This window comes from Rutilus rutilus (genome assembly GCF_951802725.1).
Source record: "Rutilus rutilus genome assembly, chromosome: 2".
Classification (NCBI taxonomy): Eukaryota; Metazoa; Chordata; class Actinopteri; order Cypriniformes; family Leuciscidae; genus Rutilus; species Rutilus rutilus.
In genome coordinates, this window is record NC_140210.1 from 59,039,552 (window position 1) to 59,059,079 (window position 19,528).

At 37.8% G+C, this 19,528-nt stretch overlaps 2 protein-coding genes across 5 annotated transcripts in view; both read right to left on the reverse strand.

Moving 5' to 3' along the window:
• LOC311286453 (apoptosis-associated speck-like protein containing a CARD) overlaps positions 1-19,528 on the reverse strand; it is a 467,220-nt gene that overhangs the window by 247,012 nt on the left and 200,680 nt on the right. The window lies entirely within an intron of this gene.
• The window catches only part of lpar2b (lysophosphatidic acid receptor 2b), a 21,067-nt gene continuing 1,543 nt past the window's right edge, over positions 5-19,528 (reverse strand). The window contains exons 2-6 of one of the 4 annotated variants that reach the window (XM_084402612.1): positions 15,953-16,403; positions 13,857-14,271; positions 6,280-6,536; positions 4,762-4,794; positions 5-284 (exon numbers count right to left, since the gene is read on the reverse strand). In XM_084402612.1, the coding sequence (XP_084258738.1) occupies positions 159-284; positions 4,762-4,794; positions 6,280-6,536; positions 13,857-14,271; positions 15,953-16,288 (1,167 nt within the window). In that variant the 5' untranslated portion in view covers positions 16,289-16,403 and the 3' untranslated portion in view covers positions 5-158. The remainder of the gene's footprint in view (positions 285-4,761; positions 4,795-6,279; positions 6,537-13,856; positions 14,272-15,952; positions 16,404-19,528) is intronic. The other 3 variants (XM_084402611.1, XM_084402614.1, XM_084402613.1) reach the window with 3 other exon arrangements.

Below are 19,528 nucleotides of genomic sequence, written 5' to 3' on the forward strand. Positions count from 1 at the left end.
TGCATAAACTTCACCAGTAAGACTTTAATTAAATAAAAACAATATTTACACTCAATTAATTTACAGTTTGTGCTCAAACACACACACACACAGTCTCTTCATTGATGCTCAGAGAAACACTGAGTGATTGATTGACAGCTTGTTCAGCCTATCGTGGCTCAGCTCTCAGATTCTTCCAGCATCTTGTCGGCGTCCTTCAGCAACACCTGTCCTTCGTTCACCTGTCCTCCGTTCACCTGTCCTTCGTTCACCTGTTCTCCACCTCCATCACGAGCCCTGCGAGCCTGAGACACAGAGAGCCGACAAACACTGGCTGCAAATCACCGATAACCAGTCTTTCCACCAAGATGACCTCACACCCAAGCAGACGTGAAGGAAAGACAGCAGAACATGTTTATGAGAGTCGATCAATCCTCCCATCCTTCTCAGCCCAAACGCAGACCATCTGCCGGTCTAAACGCTAATGCCACGTCTACATTAAAGGGATAGTTCACATAAAAATGAAGATTAGCCCATGATTTACTCTCCCTCAAGTCATCCTAGGTGTGTATGACATTCTTCTTTCAGACGAACACAATCAAGAGTTGTGAATGGCTGTTTCTGTTTTGAAGTCCATAAAAGTGCATCTATCCATCATAAAAGTGCATCTATCCATCATAAAAGTGTATCTATCCATCATAAAAGTGCATCTGTCCATCATAAAAGTGCATCTATCCATCATAAAAGTGCATCTATCCATCATAAAAGTGCATCTATCCATCATAAAAGTGCATCTATCCATCATAAAAGTGCATCTATCCATCATAAAAGTGCATCTATCCATCATAAAAGCGCATCTGTCCATCATAAAAGTGCATCTGTCCATCATAAAAGTGCATCTATCCATCATAAAAGTGCATCTGTCAATCATAAAAGTGCGTCTATCCATCATAAAAGTGCATCTGTCCATCATAAAAGTGCATCTATCCATCATAAAAGTGCATCTGTCCATCATAAAAGTGCATCTGTCCATCATAAAAGTGCATCTATCCATCATAAAAGTGCATCTATCCATCATAAAAGCGCATCTATCCATCATAAAAGTGCATCTGTCCATCATAAAAGTGCGTCTATCCATCATAAAAGTGCATCTATCCATCATAAAAGTGCGTCTATCCATCATAAAAGCGCATCTATCCATCATAAAAGTGCATCTGTCCATCATAAAAGCGCATCTATCCATCATAAAAGTGCATCTGTCCATCATAAAAGCGCATCTATCCATCATAAAAGTGCATCTATCCATCATAAAAGTGCATCTATCCATCATAAAAGTGCATCTATCATCATAAAAGTACATCTGTCCATCATAAAAGTGCATCTGTCCATCATAAAAGTGCGTCTATCCATCATAAAAGTGCATCTGTCCATCATAAAAGTGCATCTGTCCATCATAAAAGTGCATCTATCCATCATAAAAGTGCGTCTATCCATCATAAAAGCGCATCTATCCATCATAAAAGTGCATCTGTCCATCATAAAAGTGCGTCTATCCATCATAAAAGTGCATCTGTCCATCATAAAAGTGCGTCTATCCATCATAAAAGTGCATCTGTCCATCAAAAAAGAGCATCTGTCCATCATAAAAGTGCATCTGTCCATCATAAAAGTGCATCTATCCATCATAAAAGTGCGTCTATCCATCATAAAAGTGCATCTATCCATCATAAAAGTGCATCTATCCATCATAAAAGTGCATCTATCATCATAAAAGTACATCTGTCCATCATAAAAGTGCATCTGTCCATCATAAAAGTGCGTCTATCCATCATAAAAGTGCATCTGTCCATCATAAAAGTGCATCTGTCCATCATAAAAGTGCATCTATCCATCATAAAAGTGCGTCTATCCATCATAAAAGCGCATCTATCCATCATAAAAGTGCATCTGTCCATCATAAAAGTGCATCTATCCATCATAAAAGTGCATCTGTCCATCATAAAAGTGCGTCTATCCATCATAAAAGTGCATCTGTCCATCATAAAAGCGCATCTATCCATCATAAAAGTGCATCTGTCCATCATAAAAGCGCATCTATCCATCATAAAAGTGCATCTATCCATCATAAAAGTGCATCTATCCATCATAAAAGTGCATCTATCATCATAAAAGTACATCTATCCATCATAAAAGTGCATCTATCCATCCATCCATGCCCCTCTCCCCCTCATATTCAGTCACGAAAGATGCAGAAACGTAGTGCACACGTGAGTTGCTCTGTTGTTGACTGCCAGAATCAACATGTAAATGTGTTTTCTCTCCCAAGAACGGACCAAGCTGTCAGGGACCAGTGGATTAAATTCATCACGTTAGGTGTCTGTGCTGATCATTTTACGCCGGAATCGTTCACAAATTTGGGGCAATATCAGGCGAAGAATTGTATATTATATAACTATGACAACATATAATTGTATTGATCTTTTTATAGAATAGATAAGGATAGATAAAACAAACAGTCAAGTAATAATAAACATAAAGAAAAACATCACGTTACATGTCTGTAGAAGAAAAATATTAAATGTCTAAAAACCACAACGTGAAACAAGGCAAAAGCACCACATGATAGCAAACGTTGATCTCAATAACCACTAAGCTGATAAAAAAAGTAGACTACATCTCCGTTAATGTAATCTACATTAAATAAAAGGTATAATGTATGTCTCAGTCAAAATGATTGTCTTTACCATTCAGAGACATCTTGATGTAGACGTCCTTCCATCGACTCTACATCTTCCCTTTCCAGCTCAGGTTCAGAGTCTGGCTCATACATATACGGTTGAATCCCGTAGGTCGCGGCCGGGTCGGGTTCATTCACAACTTGCGCCATGATGTCATTTTGGAATGATATGCTGAAGTTACCTGCGGTGTCAACCCCCCTCCTTCCTTCCACCAATCAACACGCCCCTCATTTGCATTATTAAAATGACCGTCCACGACAGCCAAAATATCGCATCAGATCTCGCGAGACAATAATGCCTTCAGAAATAAGGGTCTGAGGGGCTCTGTGTTGATTTTTTTTCCACTTTTCTTTTTTAGAAGTGCCTGAAAGACTATAATAGAGCGTGGGTATCCAAGGTAATACTAGGTTATGACTCCTTTAATATAACTCTGATTGTGTTCGTCTGAAAGAAGAATGTCATACACACCTATAGGATGAGTTGAGGAAGAGTAAATCATGGGCTAATTTAATTATTTTCTGCCGTTTCAGTGCGGATGAGAAACTTTTGGAAACCGCTAAATTCCCCTTTAAAGCTCTAAAGCTCACCGAGACGATACAGACGGAGCAATACATAATAAAGTTATCGCGCAATTCTTCTGACAGGATCATTTAATGGCTCTAAATATCTCCTCATTCCCAGATCACAATTATATGTCTGGTCTAAAACGCTCAAACCGCTCATGTTCAGCACATGTGTGTGAATTGTGTCATGTTTGCAGGACTGTGATGTGAAGAGTGTGCAAAGTCACATTTTAGTAACAGTGTGAAGTGAACATAACAGGCACAGTACCGCTATAAACATGAATATCTATGGGTTCAACATGCGTCACATGACTAAACTTGAGTCATCGTTTTCCAAAAAGCTTGGTTTTCATTAATAACAACGCCGTCTCAGTGTGGACGAGGCCTGAGACATGAAGATCACAGACAGAAGCTCTGGAAGCACCTTTATTAATCACTCATTCACGTTCAACATCAGTAGACGAGTGAGCCGAGACACTATCATCAGCGTGTGTCTGGGTAATCATCTAAACATCACAATCACAAACAGCCAATCAGAGCGCAAGAACAAGATATCCGCGTGTGCGTCTCACTGGTCGATTAAAAACACACGATTGAATCAGAGACGCACGGCTGAAACTCATGAACATATGTCAGGAACGCGAGGTTTGCGTTAACATGAACTAACAAACAATGAGTTTGAGTTAATCTCGACATTTACTAAAACATTTTTAAGATCAAAGTTATTAACATTAGTTTATGCACATGAACAAAAGAAACCTCACTGTAAATAGTAACTGATATTCTACACCGTGAAGCCCGTGTTTAGGACCCTTGAGATGTTGGGCATTCTCTGTGTGTAAAGCACGAGAAGCGCTTCATGAGGTTCACTCAGATGAGGGACTTCAGTGCAGAACATCAGAGACAAACACCCATCTTACAAACCAGGGACATCTGGAGAGTTGTTTGGCAGTTAATGCAGGGAAACACACAATGACTGGTTAGTACAGCATGTGCTAGTGCTGAAGTAACACGATTAAAACCACCTGTTTGTGTGTGTGTGTGTGTGTGTGTGTTCGCGTGCAATGTTTTATGCACGCGACACAGTGACACATGCAAATATTTACATGATTAACACACACACACACGCCAGCAGCAGTGAGCGCTGCACATCTGTTAGCCAGAAACACATCTTTACAAAGATGTTAAATGAACACACACACACACACACACACACACACACACAGGATGGTTTACTGGAACTGAGGAGATAAAAACAGTGATGAAAACCCCAAGCTGCTCAGTAACTGCGTGCAGAAGGAGCGACGCATGTGAGGCTCAGATCACGTGACCACTGGAGCAGTTAGTGAGTGTGTGTGAGTGTGTGTTAGTGACGGAGAATCTCAGAGCGAATCAGCAGTTCAGATGATTAGAGGTCGAGTGATTAGAGGTCGAGTGATTAGTCTAATCGAGAGGATTTAAAAGAAAGCAAATCTACATACGACCCATGACTCCTGCAGAACACGCCGTCTCCGCTGCACACAACACACAAGAGAACAGCCATTAGATGCACACTCACTCACTCACACACACACACACTCTTCAGGTTTAAACGGCACTAGCGGGACGGACACAGATGCGCGGCCGCCGTGTTCCTGCATGCGAGGTTTAGTTGGTTAGGCGTGGAGCGGTTACACGATAACTCAGCACTCACACACACACACACACACACACACTATCTTCAGGTTTAAACGCCACTAGCGGGATTAGTTACACGATGACTCTCAGCACTCACACCTCTCGATGCGCAGTACAGGGTTAGTGAAGGAGGCAAAGCTAACATGCCCTATACGAGGAAAGCACACAGAAACACGACTAACAGCAACACTACTACATTTCACTGCAACAAAATGATTGCATTCCTGGATATTGAACTTGACAATTTTATAGTGTTTTATTATACTAACATCTAAACGTTCTTAAATCAAGATATATTTACTGGAGAAGCAAAATGACAGTCTTTTTAAAAAAAAAAAGTTTAATAAAATTAAGTGGGGGGGTCAGAAAAATAAACTTGTTTTGTCTTTAAGGTGATTTTTCAGACCCTATTGGCAGATATTTATGGAAGCTTGGAATAAAAAAAATAGAAAATGTAATTGCAACTTCATCTTGCAATTCTCACTTTTTTCTCGCAATAGCGCTTTTTTTATCTTGCAATTCTCACTTTTTTCTTGCAATAGCGATTTTTTTATCTTGCAAATCTCACTTTCCTCTTGCAATTGTGACTTTTTATCTTGCAAATCTGACTTTCCTCTTGCAATTGCGACTTTTTATCTTGCAATTCTCACTTTCCTCTTGCAATTGCGACTTTTTATCTTGCAATTCTCACTTTTTTCTCGCAATAGCGCTTTTTTATCTTGCAATTCTCACTTTTTTCTCACAATAGCGCTTTTTTATCTTGCAATTCTCACTTTTTTCTTGCAATTTTGACTTATCTTGCAATTCTCACTTTTCTCGCAATTTTCACTTTTTTCCGCAATTGTTTATATCTCACAGTTCTGACTTTTTTCTTGAAATTGCAACTTTTTTGCAATCTTGCAATTCTCACTTTTTTCTCGCAATAGTGATTTTTTTATCTTGCAATTCTCACTTTTTTTTTCTCAGAGTTTTCACTTAATTTCCGCAATTGTTTATATCTCACAGTTCTGACTTTTTTTCTTGAAATTGCAACTTTTTATCTTGCAATTCTAACTTTTTTACTTAAAAAGTAGAAGTAACCAGTAATTTTGCTTCTCTAGTAAATGTATCTTGATTTAAAAATGATTCGATGTTTGTACTGGAAAATAAGACAAAACTACAACAGAAGAACATAATTTTCGCCATGTTTCTAGCATCACGAAGTGTGTAACTGAGTCTTGCAGATGAAGCGTGCGAGTGGGACGCGAGTTCTGGGGCTAAAGCGGGCGCTTGAGCGGCGGTTTGACGCTGTTGTTGTGGGTCCCGTCGCTCTCGGAGAGTACCTCTTGCTCGAGGGTGTTGAAGTGTACGCCCGAGTGCTCGCCCGTCTGCTGGGACGACCGGCACGGGTAGCAGAGGATGCGTTTGAAGGTGTCGCGCATGTCCTTGTCGCGGTAGGAGTAGATGATGGGGTTCATGAAGGAGTTGCACTCGGCCATCACCAGGAAGAACTTCTCGTACGTCAGGACGTCGCAGGATTTGCAGAGACCGTCCAGCAGAAGCAGAACCAGGCCCGGCGTCCAACACACCACGAAACAACCTGCCGGGAAGAGCACGAGAGCGTTACACACACGCTCAGAAACATGCAGTGTAGGGATGTGACAGAGTTTTCCCTGCTTTTCGCCTTTGTCGTCATTAGCTTTTGGCTTGCTGAGTTGGGGACATTTATTTTAATGTTCAATAATAATATTGATCTGCTGCACTGACACCATTATATGAGAACTGAACTGAGCTGATATATATATATATATATATATATATATATATATATATATATATGAACTAAACTTTTTTACAACAAAAATGTACCATCACTGAACTTACTTAAGCTGGACTGTGACATTATTTTCTTCTGGAAACAAACTTTGTTGCATTATTTTCCTGTTATCTCTGTAAAGCTGCTTTGAAACACTCTGTGTTGTAAAGAGCGCTAGAAAAATAAAGCTGACCTCACTTTTAAATCGCTAATTTCGAAAGTTTCCATAGGAATGAACTGAAAATGCTCGCTCGGGTGGCAATTGCTTGAATGGTGGGTTCATTATTATTCTTACCAACGAAACAGTGACAGACTCGCTTAAACAGGCACTTTTACACTTGGCTTTGAAACCAACTCTTCCGCCATCGTCTTGTCAGTCAGATCGCCTCACTCTCACCACACGAAAGATAAAATCTGTCTCCTGCTGCTGTTCTGTACCGCAACTCTCATTTTGGCTAACTGAAGTGTCTATTCTTTAACTGAACTAAATTATTTTCAGTAATGCATGCAATAATAAATTGTGCATTTATGACCCTGGACCACTAACCCAGTCACGAGTCGCACGGGTATATTTGTGGCAATAGCCAACAATACATTGTGTGGGTCAAAATTATCCATTTTTCTTTTATGCCAAAAATCATTAGGATATTAAGTAAAGATCATGTTCCATGAAGATATTTTGTAAATTTCCTACCGTAAATCCACCACAATCGTGAACATTAATGGACAACTTTAAAGGCAATTTTCTCAATATTTTGATTTTTTTTTTTCAGATTTCCAAATAGTTCCAAATCTCGGCCAAATACTGTCATATCCTAACAAACCATACATCAACTGAAAGCTTATTTATTCAGCTTTCTGATTATGTACAAATCTCAATAAAAAAAAAAAAAAGACCGGTTTTGTGGTCCTGGGTCTCATTTCTGCAATTCAGTTTGGTGACACTTGTTTCCATTTCTAGATAACAGAAATGTAAGTAAATGTCTTTTTAGAGCTGCTTTACAGCAGATTTGATGAAGTCATTGGTTCTGTTATTTTCATGTTTATCACTGTGAAGCTGCTTTGAATCTATCTGTGTTTAATAAAGCGCTGTAGAAATAAACCTAGAAATAGATGGTCGGAGGAGGGTTGGTGAAGTGAAACTAAAACATAACTTCTATCACTTCCACATTGTTGCTATAACGCTAAAGGTGATCAGGCCTTTACTGTTCCTTGTCAATTTATGTTTAAATGTGCTTTGTGAATAATGCTGTTGTTGTTGTAGACTGAAGTCAGCACTGCTCAGCATTTACACGCTAATGCAACACTTCCTTTCGTCGAGTGTTCTCAGATGTATGTTCAGGAAGCACCTTAAGAGTGTGTGTGTGTGTGTGTGTGTGTGTGTGTGTGTGTGTGTGTGTGTGTGTGTGTGTGTGTGTGTGTGTGTGTGTGTGTGTGTGTGTGTGTGCTTATGGGATCCTTCCAAGACTGCACATAGCTTGAGTTTCCAGGAAGTGTGGGAGAATGTGTGTGTCAAAATTCCCTGTATGCGAGCGCGAGCGGTTGTGACATGCGGTCATACTCAGAACATGCACGTACTCGCCGCTCGTTCTCGCTCGGGGAGGGTGAAGTGTGGAGAGAAACGAGGCTGAGATAATGAAAACACGCAGATCCGGTTAGACGAGCCCGGACAGGCCTTCCTCCCCCAGATCCTCAGTGTGTTTATGAATGTCGACTGTGCCTCTTTGTGTTATTCTCCAGAAGAGGAGTTTACTGAACACAATCAGACCACTGGTGCGATTCGCTGCGGGTCCGTTCGCTCTTCTAACTAAGGTCGAACTAAAACACGATGAAACCACTGATAATGAGTCTTCACAGGTGCTGCCGGGCATACAAAACAAGCCATGTTATCTGATTATGAATTAATGTGAAGCAGCAGTGTTTTCAAGGTTTCTAACCTGAGGCCTTCAAGACTTAAAACCTGTTCACAGCCAGAGCGATGACTACAACCAGAACTATATAACTACAATTATAACCAGAACTATATAACTACAATTATAACCAGAACTATATAACTACAATTATAACCTGAACCAGAACTATATAACTACAATTATAACCAGAACTATATAACTACAATTATAACCTGAACCAGAACTATATAACTACAATTATAACCAGAACTATATAACTACAATTATAACCAGAACTATATAACTACAATTATAACCAGAACTATATAACTACAATTATAACCTGAACCAGAACAATATAACTACAATTATAACCAGAACTATATAACTACAATTATAACCAGAACTATATAACTACAATTATAACCAGAACTATATAACTACAATTATAACCTGAACCAGAACAATATAACTACAATTATAACCAGAACTATATAACTACAATTATAACCAGAACTATATAACTACAATTATAACCAGAACTATATAACTACAATTATAACCAGAACTATATAACTACAATTATAACCTGAACCAGAACAATATAACTACAATTATAACCAGAACTATATAACTACAATTATAACCAGAACTATATAACTACAATTATAACCAGAACTATATAACTACAATTATAACCTGAACCAGAACAATATATCTACAATTATAACCAGAACTATTTAACTACAATTATAACCAGAACTATATAACTACAATTATAACCAGAACTATATAACTACAATTATAACCAGAACTATATAACTACAATTATAACCAGAACTATATAACTACAATTATAACCTGAACCAGAACAATATAACTACAATTATAACCAGAACTATATAACTACAATTATAACCAGAACTATATAACTACAATTATAACCAGAACTATATAACTACAATTATAACCTGAACCAGAACAATATAACTACAATTATAACCAGAACTATATAACTACAATTATAACCAGAACTATATAACTACAATTATAACCTGAACCAGAACTATATAACTACAATTATAACCTGAACCAGAACTATATAACTACAATTATAACCAGAACTATATAACTACAATTATAACCAGAACTATATACCGTATTTTCCGCACTATAAGGCGCACTTAAAAGCCTTTAATTTTTTCAAAAAACGACAGTGCGCCTTATAATCCGGAGCGCCTTATATATGGATCTGGCGCCTTATGTTAACGTCTGTTAAACAACCGCTGACTCAAACCTTGTTTATACTTTCGCCTGACACCAGAGCGCGAGCCTCCGCTGACTGCGCGCGCAACTCCCCAAACAGACGAGGCATTTATACTTGACGCAACGGTTTTGTTTTAGACTGAACACCAGACCATATAACTGATTTAGACGCGCAAACTGGGTGCCGGTGTGATGAGATGTACTACTAATATCCGTCTGCTCGGGCAGATTCGGCTCAAAAGTCATGCATCTTCGGATTCAGAGGCGCGCGCGCTGTTAAGCCGAATCTGCCCGAACAGACGGATATTATTTTTTTATTACCTTCGCGCTCATGCGGACGCTTCTAGTATAAACAAGGTATTGTTTACATTTGGACTTTGGATGTGATCTTAGGCTTGAAAAGGTTGGTGACCACTGCATAACGCAAACCCAGTCAAACGTTTGACTGCAGTATCTTCTATTCTATGCGCCTTATAATCCGGTGCGCCCTATATATGAAAACAGTTCTAAAATAGGCCATTCATTGAAGGTGCGCCTTATAATCCGGTGCGCCTTATAGTGCGGAAAATACGGTAACTACAATTATAACCAGAACTATATAACTACAATTATAACCTGAACCAGAACAATATAACTACAATTATAACCAGAACTATATAACTACAATTATAACCAGAACTATATAACTACAATTATAACCTGAACCAGAACAATATAACTACAATTATAACCAGAACTATATAACTACAATTATAACCTTAACCAGAACTATATAACTACAATTATAACCTTAACCAGAACTATATAACTACAATTATAACCAGAACTATATAACTACAATTATAACCAGAACTATATAACTACAATTATAACCATAACCAAAAGTATAACTACAATTATAACCAGAACTATATAACTACAATTATAACCAGAACTATATAACTACAATTATAATGATATATATAACGATAACAGATCTATAAAAACTACAATTATAACTATAACCATAAATATATAACTACAATTAAGATAAATATAACGATAACTATAACTATAAAATAACCAGATCTATAAAATAGCTAAAATTATAATAACCATAACTATATAACCACAATTGTAAAGAAAAATATAAATAGCTATAACTTATAAAAATATACCATTACAATTATAACGAAAAATATAATAGCTATAACGATAAATATAACTACATAACTACAATTATAATTATATATATATATATATATATATAATAACTATAATGATAACCTTAACAAGAATGGTTACATAACTATATAAATACAGTAACAAAAAATATAATGATAACCATAACAATAATTATAACGATAAATATAACGATAACTGCTGGTCCTGACGCCATCTGTGGGCATACACTGCGCTATGGTGCTGAGCAGCTTAGTGAGGCTTTCACAGTTATCTTTCAAAATGTGCGGACAGTGGGGATATACCTGACTTATGGAAAACACCAACAGTAATACCCATCCCCAAAACAAAATCTCCTGAAGACCTCAATGAACTCAGACCAACTGCACTAACTTCCCAGGCAATGAATTGCTTTGAAAAGATCTTGAAGGACACAATCATCCCCTTAACTGTAGATAAATTAGATCCACTACAACTTGCATATCAAGCGGGCAAGGGTGTAGAGGATGCAAAGCTCTTCCTCCTTGACAGGGTGTATAACCATCTTGAGAAACCTGCTTCACATGCAAGAAATTTATTTGCTGACTTACTTTAGTTCAGACTTTAACAAAATGCAGCCTCACATTCTAATTGAACGATTAGCCCCATATTTTAAGTTACCCGAGCAGATCTTATTACTGGTTTTACATTTTTGAACAAACAGAAGGCAGCAGGTCTATGTGAATTGAAACATGTCCTGTCTTTGTATCAAACACAGGCTCTCCCCAGGACTGCATGCTCTCCCCCCTGCTCTTTATATATCACACACTGACAACTGCAGGTCATCTCGGGAGAACAGCTACTTGGTGAAGTTTTCAGACGAATCAGCCCTGTTTGTCCCTTCTCCAGGGTAACCAATCTGATCATAACAGTGCCCTTATGGAATCTGAACCCAACCCGAGTGTAATACATAATGAAAATGTTCAAATAGTCCAAACATATAAGTACTTAGGCACAGTGTTTGACTCGCTACTGAAATTCAGTGGGAACACTGATTAAGCGAACAAGCCAAAGAATAAACCTATTGAGGAAGCTGAACTCTTTTGGGGTCTGTAAAAGAATTCTACGCACATTTTATCAAGCCTTCATTGAGAGCCTATTAACATTTTCTTTCTTGTGTTGGTTTAATGGACTATCTGTGAAAGACAAGAAGAGCTTGGGCAACATTGTTAAGGTATGCTCAAAAATCACTGGTATCCAGTTCAGAGATCTCTGTTCTCTCTGGAAAACACGACTTGTCCAGAAAGCAGACAGAATAACGTGCCAACCAGATCATGTACTCAGAAATGGACTTGTTATCATGCAGTCAGGTCGGCGGTATGAAAACTAACCGCTATGCTAACTCATTCATTCCCTCTGCTATAATGAAAACATATAACTACAACAAAACTGGTTCTTGCACTCCGCTGCTCTGTTCCGTCACTGGCAGGTGAATGTGTGTGTGTGTGTGTGTGTTGTGCGCATGAGGATGTTATGGGAGAGAGAGACGATAGACATAATAACTATTACAATGATATTGATAACAGTAGCAGTAAACATAGCAATGACTATAACGATCCACACCAACGGGTGATAATAACGTTCAGGTTTCAGTCTGGAGCTCTTACAAGCAGGATGGATTCTAATTGGCTGTCAATGTTTTTATCGATCATCACCTGGAAAAAAAATCTTTCTGAAAGTGATTCCAACAATATTGTTCCTCTGTATCATTATCGTTATAGTTGTGCTGTGGACTGCTATTCTCTTGGAGTTAGAATGATGATTAAAACGTTATAGTTATTGTTATATAGTTATATTTATCGCCATTTCTTTATAATTGGAACAATTATTACAACCTAATAGTTATAGTTATCATTCTTGGTGGAAACAGGCCTTTAGAACATTTTAACTGATAAGTAAGAAACTCGTAATAATGGTATTTAATTACGACATGCATAAAAATCAAATGCTCTGATTGGCCGATTTTCACTTTGAGGACGTTAGAAAATGGGTTGCATCACATTTGGACATGCCGTAAGTCAGAAACGCGTATCCGTCTTACCCAATATCAAGACGACGGTCTTCATGAGGCTGTATAACTACAATTATAACCATAACCAAAAGTATAACTACAATTATAACCAGAATCAGAACTATATAACTACAATTATAACCAGAACTATATAACTACAATTATAACCATAACCAAAAGTATAACTACAATTATAACCAGAACTATATAACTACAATTATAACCAGAACTATATAACTACAATTATAACCATAACCAAAAGTATAACTACAATTATAACCAGAATCAGAACTATATAACTACAATTATAACCATAACCAAAAGTATAACTACAATTATAACCAGAACTATCTAACTACAATTATACCCAGAACTATCTAACTACAATTATAACCAGAACTATATAACTACAATTATAACCTGAACCAGAACTATATAACTACAATTATAATGATAAATATAACAATAACAGATCTATAAAATAGCTACAATTATAACGATAAACATAAAATATATAACTACAGTTATAACCAGAACTATATAACTACAATTATAATGATAAATATAACAATAACTATAACCATAACAGATCTATAAAATAACTACAATTATAACGATAAACATAAATATATAACTGCAATTCTAAAGATAAACAATGACAATGAATTTGACTGAGGACGCTAGAGAACGAGTTGCATCACATTTGGACATGTCGTAAACGAGTATCCGTCTTACCCAATATCAGGACGACGGTCTTCATGAGGTTGACCACCGTCTCCTTGTATTTGACCTGCGAGGTGTGCTGGCTCATGCGATGGTTCTTGCGGCGCACGTAGATGAAGATGCGCGTGTAGACGGCCACCATAACCATAAAGATCAGCAGGTTCAACAAGGCCCAGAACACCAGGTAACTGCGGCTGTAGAGCGGAGCCATGGTGGAGCACACGCTAATGTTGCACATGCAGTTCCATCCCATAGTGGGAATCAGTCCCATCACTATGGCGATGACCCAGATGCCGATGATGAGCATCACGACTCTGTGGTTGGTCATTTTACTGTGCAGTTGCATGGTGAAGATGGTCTGGTGTCGCTCCAGTGCGATGGCCATCAGATTAATCACCGATGCCGTCAGACTGGTGTCGATCAAACCCTGAGTCACGCAAAGAAAAACACAAACATGAGACGCGAGAGTCGCGACAAATACCTCAATATTCCACCACTAAACTACTGGAGAACCTCAGAAAGGTCTTAAGAAGAACTCAATAATGATGTACTATACACTACACACTTATTATGTAAGGGATAATGTAGAGCGAGGCGGTTGTTATAGCGAATACAACCCCGACAGGCTGATCGGGACCCCGAAGCGAAGCGGAGCTTGAATCAGTCTGAAGGGGTTGTATTCGCTATAACAACTGCCTCGCCCTACATTATCCCGCTTATTACATGGCTACCCACCAAATAAATCAATAATTTGACATCAAATATTGATTTAACGATTAACGATTGTATTGCTTCCGCTAAAGAAAATACCCCGTCCGTCTCTACGGTTAGAATCCTGCGTCCATAGCAACGCTCTGTTTTTCATGGCAACGGTGTGTTATCCTTAGCAGCGGACTGATATCAAGAAATAACACACCGCATTCTACATCAGAATTCAACCAAGCCATGTAATAAAATATAACAATTACTATAATGATATCTATAACTATATTGATTAGTATAACAAAACCCCCCATATATTTTTAAGATGGAAAAATGCGGTTTTACAGATACTAGACACGTAACTTTCAAATGAAAGATTGGTATCAGAGAGCACACACACACCCAGGTTCCTAACCGACGACGAAGACTTAACAGAGCAGCCATCAAGTGTTAGACAGTATTCTAGATTATTACGTGCAGAGGTTTTTGGTCCAATCATTAGAATCTCTGTTTTTTCAGAGTTAAGTAGTAGGAAATTACTAGTTATCCAATTTTTTATATCAGCTATGTATTCCGTTAATTTTGTGAATTGGTAAGTTTCGTCAGGGCGTGAAGAAATATAGAGCTGAGTATCATCAGCATAACAGTGACAACTAATGCCATGCTTCCTAATGATATCTCCCAAGGGTAGAATGTACAGAGAGTGTGTGTGTGTGTGTGTGTGTGTGTGTGTAGCATGTACAGAGTGAACAGCAACGGTCCTAGTACTGAGCCTTGTGGTACGCCATACTGAACTTGTGATCGATGAGACATCCCTTCATTTACTGCTACAAACTGATAACGGTCAGATAAGTATGATTTAAACCATGCTAGTGCAATTCCACTAATGCCAACATAGTTTTCGAGTCTATTTAAAAGAATGTTGTGGTCGATGGTATCAAATGCAGCACTAAGATCGAGTAACACTAATAGAGAGACACAACCACGATCGGATGATAAAAGCAAATCATTTGTGACTCTAATGAGAGCTGTCTCGGTACTATGGTACGGTCTAAATCCTGACTGGAAATAGGAACATAGTTGTGAGGATACCGCCTTTTCTAGTATCTTTGATTTAATATAATTTTTTTATGGAAAAATGGAAATGACTTTGATAAAAACTAAGATAGCATGTCTTCTCCCAGAATTCCTCACAGGATGCAGGAAGCACAGCAACAGATTCCAGATGTACTCAACTCAGGAATATTCAACAATTATAAACGCTTCCTCCAACTCAGCTTGTTCGGTCTGACAAACAGCTTAATCTCTGTGTGGTTTCTATTGCTAAACGAGTTATGGTTTCTACATTCAGCACCAATGTTACTCATTAAACACCAATCCCAGACACGCCCAAACCACAGCCTTACCTGTCGGACAAACCATTGATATATGGAAAGCTTGATGGTCCAGGGGCCGGTGTGGAACATCAGGTACAAGTAGGAGACGCCGGCGAAGAGATCCGCGGCCGCCAGGTTTCCCAGCAGGTAGTATATGGGGTAATGAAACCTGCGGTTCATGAAGATGGCCATCATGACCAGGATGTTGGCGAAAATCACAAAAAAACAAACGAAAAATCCCAGGGAAACCACTACAATGTCTTTCGGCTGCCACGTTTTGCTGATGTTCTTCATGCTCTGATTGTAGAAGAACCCTATAGTCATGTTGTCGAAGCAAGCCATCGTGGCGGGCAGCGATTGGGCCATGGAAGACAGCGGCGCACGTGACTGGCTGGGATCTGAAGGGGCGGGGCTTTCGCGTGTCAGAGGTCACTCATGGAGGCATGGAGATGCGAACCTTCGGTCTGAAGAATCCGATCTACTGTGGCAGAGGAAAAATACAAGGAGTGAATATTATTCGGGTTTTTAATCACCGATACACAGTCAAATCAAATCATATCCTCCAGATCACCTTTCATGCCGAAAAATCACAAGAAAAGATACGAAATTATGATTTGCATGAAGGCAATGAACACTGTTTTTACAACCATCAGGATTTGTGACATTTTCATAACAAATAAACACATTTTAAGGCAGATTATGCATCTGGATGTTTTTTTTTTTATTATTGATTATTCTACTGTAATGCAATGATTTATTTTTACTTTATTTAAATCTGCATAAATTAAAGACAGTACAATAAAACTGACATACTGTATATAAAAAAACATTAAAAACATGCATTAAAAAACAAGATACACATCTTCACTTGAAATAAAATACTGATATCTTAATCTTCACATTACAGAAATGAGAATTAACTTTTTTACATTACAGTAAATGTCATGAAAACTGTAAAATATGATTCATTTTCTATTTCCTGACAGTTTTGTGAGATTCACTGAGCCTCAAAACTGCCTAAGTCACACACAACTAAAGCAACATGCCATAAATAAATACGTTTCAATAAATTTAACACAAAATCACACCAGAGAGATCATCCATCCATCTAACACACTCTCACCAGAGTAACTCGACGCAGCACAAACCCCAGAAAAACATTTCCCACTGAGATGGAGAGACCACACCTCAACCAATCACAGCCTGCGCATCAGCTCAAACGCGTGCTGATTGGATGCCGCGCTTGTCAATCATCTGCCCGAGCAGAAGGTTTCCTGTAACTGACTGTTATCATCACAAAAACTTCAGATTCAACCCACACAAGGACAAACATCCTCCTAATCGTGTGTAAAACTGTGAAACCGCCACGGTGTGTTTTCCGTCAGCTCAGGAAACACTTCAAAAAGACTACACAAGTCACTAATCGCCACAATCTAACACTACTAAGGTATCCAGGACACTAAAACAAAAGTTAAGAGACGACGTGTCGCAATCGTATCATGCATTTCTTAAAAATAAATGTTTCAAAAGTGGGATTCCACAGAAGAACCATGTTTGTGTTTCGGTGAACCAGTTTTTTCTTAGTCATTTAAAAAATATACTTCTACTGTAAAGAAGCTTTTGGGCAATGGAAAGGCAAGAAACACATTGAATTAAACGTGAAATATTTCACCTAAAACGTGCTACATCTTGGTGTACGTCACTCGGAAACAGGTCAAAGGTCAAGTCTTGGCATTAAAGGGTTAGTTCACCCAAAAATGAAAATTCTGTCAGTAATCACTCTCCCTCATGTTGTTCGATGAAATCTGAGAGCGCTCTCACTCCTCCACAGGCTGCTGGGTAATCGATATCTGCCATCCCAGAAAAGTTAGTAAAGACATCGTTAAAATAGTCCAACCTTAAGTTTATCAAGCGACGAGAATACTTTTTGTGCGCAAAAACAACTAAAATAATGACTTTATTCAACTCGACTTTATTACTGACAGAATTGTTATTTTTGGGTGAACTAGGCTAACCCTTTAAAGTTTTTTCCCCGGGTTATTTTAGCTATAACAGCGTTATTGTCGTTAACTAAAACTATTAAAAGCATTTCTGTTTATTGAAATAAAGTTACAAAAATATTTGTTGAAAAACTAGAAATTTTGCCTCGGCATTAATAAACTGAAATAAGTTGAAGCCCTAAAATTATGAACTGGAAAATGAATAAAAACTCAAACTGAAATAAAAGTAAATTAAACCTAAATAGAAACATAAAAAAAATAAAAAAAAAAATTTTTGACAAAAGATCAATAAAACTATGAATATTTTCAAATAACCTGAACTAACTTTAAAGTGCTCGACCTTGACAGGGTTATGGTGTTTCAGTGTTTCTCAGACAGAATAAAGATCAGCTTGTGTTTAGTGAAGCGCTGAACAGTGATTGTCAGAAAGCTTGGGAGGAAGTTTCATCATCATCAACCATAAAAACCAAGCAATACATTCCTATACAGACGAAAAGAGAACTGAGAGGGGAATGAAAGTGTGTGTGTGTGTCTGAGAGACACAGACTTAAACAGAACAGTTTGAGATATCCGTCTCAAAAGTGTGTGTGTGTGTGTGTGTGTGTGTGTGTGTGTATGTTGAACGCAACAGCCCAGTAATGAACTTAAACCTGTTATTACAGAAAGACACACCCTTCAGCAGCCGGTCGCTCTCTCTGCGAACTTCAAGCCATTACACACTGCAAAGGTACTAGGTAGTTTCCGTCTGTCTGCCTCTCACACACACACACACACAACTAACATGTGTGCAAACTGAGCTTACTATACACAGATCTACTCCACCACACAGACACACAGGTTTCAGTGCGAGTGTATTTTACCACACACATAAATAAGTCACTTGAGTTTCTATACGTTATAAAAGCTCTTACATGATACTTTCATTCAGGAAAACTGCCTTTCAACTTTCAATCATTCATTTTTGTTTTTATTTTAATATTTTACATTGGTGTTCAAAATGTGGAGAGTCTTTGATTTACTCATGAATAATAAACAAGAGCGCATTATACAGTATCAGCCAAAAGCCTGGACCCACTTCAATACATTTATAGAATAGAATAGAATAGAATCGGGCATTTATATAGCGCTTTCATATGTACTACTGTACACCCAAAGCGCTTTACAATCATATCAGGGGATCTCTCCTCAACCACCACCATTTATGTATTCATTTATGTTGAATTTCTTGTCAAAACTATTTCTATAAACATTATTATAATTCTAAAAAGTATGTCACCATGAAAACTGACCATTTTTATTTGTTATAAGATGCTGCCATTTTATTATAAATTATTTATCCATGCACATCATTATTTATGCACATATCATTATAATAAACACTAAATGTTGCAATGTCGATTTCATGTTGACTTTAAAGCAAGACACTACAGGTAAATAGGCTAAAAAAGTGTAACTAATAAACTTTCCGCAGTTGATTTATTATAGTGCATTATTTCTGAAATGTTATGTTTAAATATGCACTCATTTGTATGCAGTTCCAGAAAAGAAATGTGATCAAAATGATTGTCTGAATTTGTTGTTATATTAGAGTTGGAGGTTTTTACCG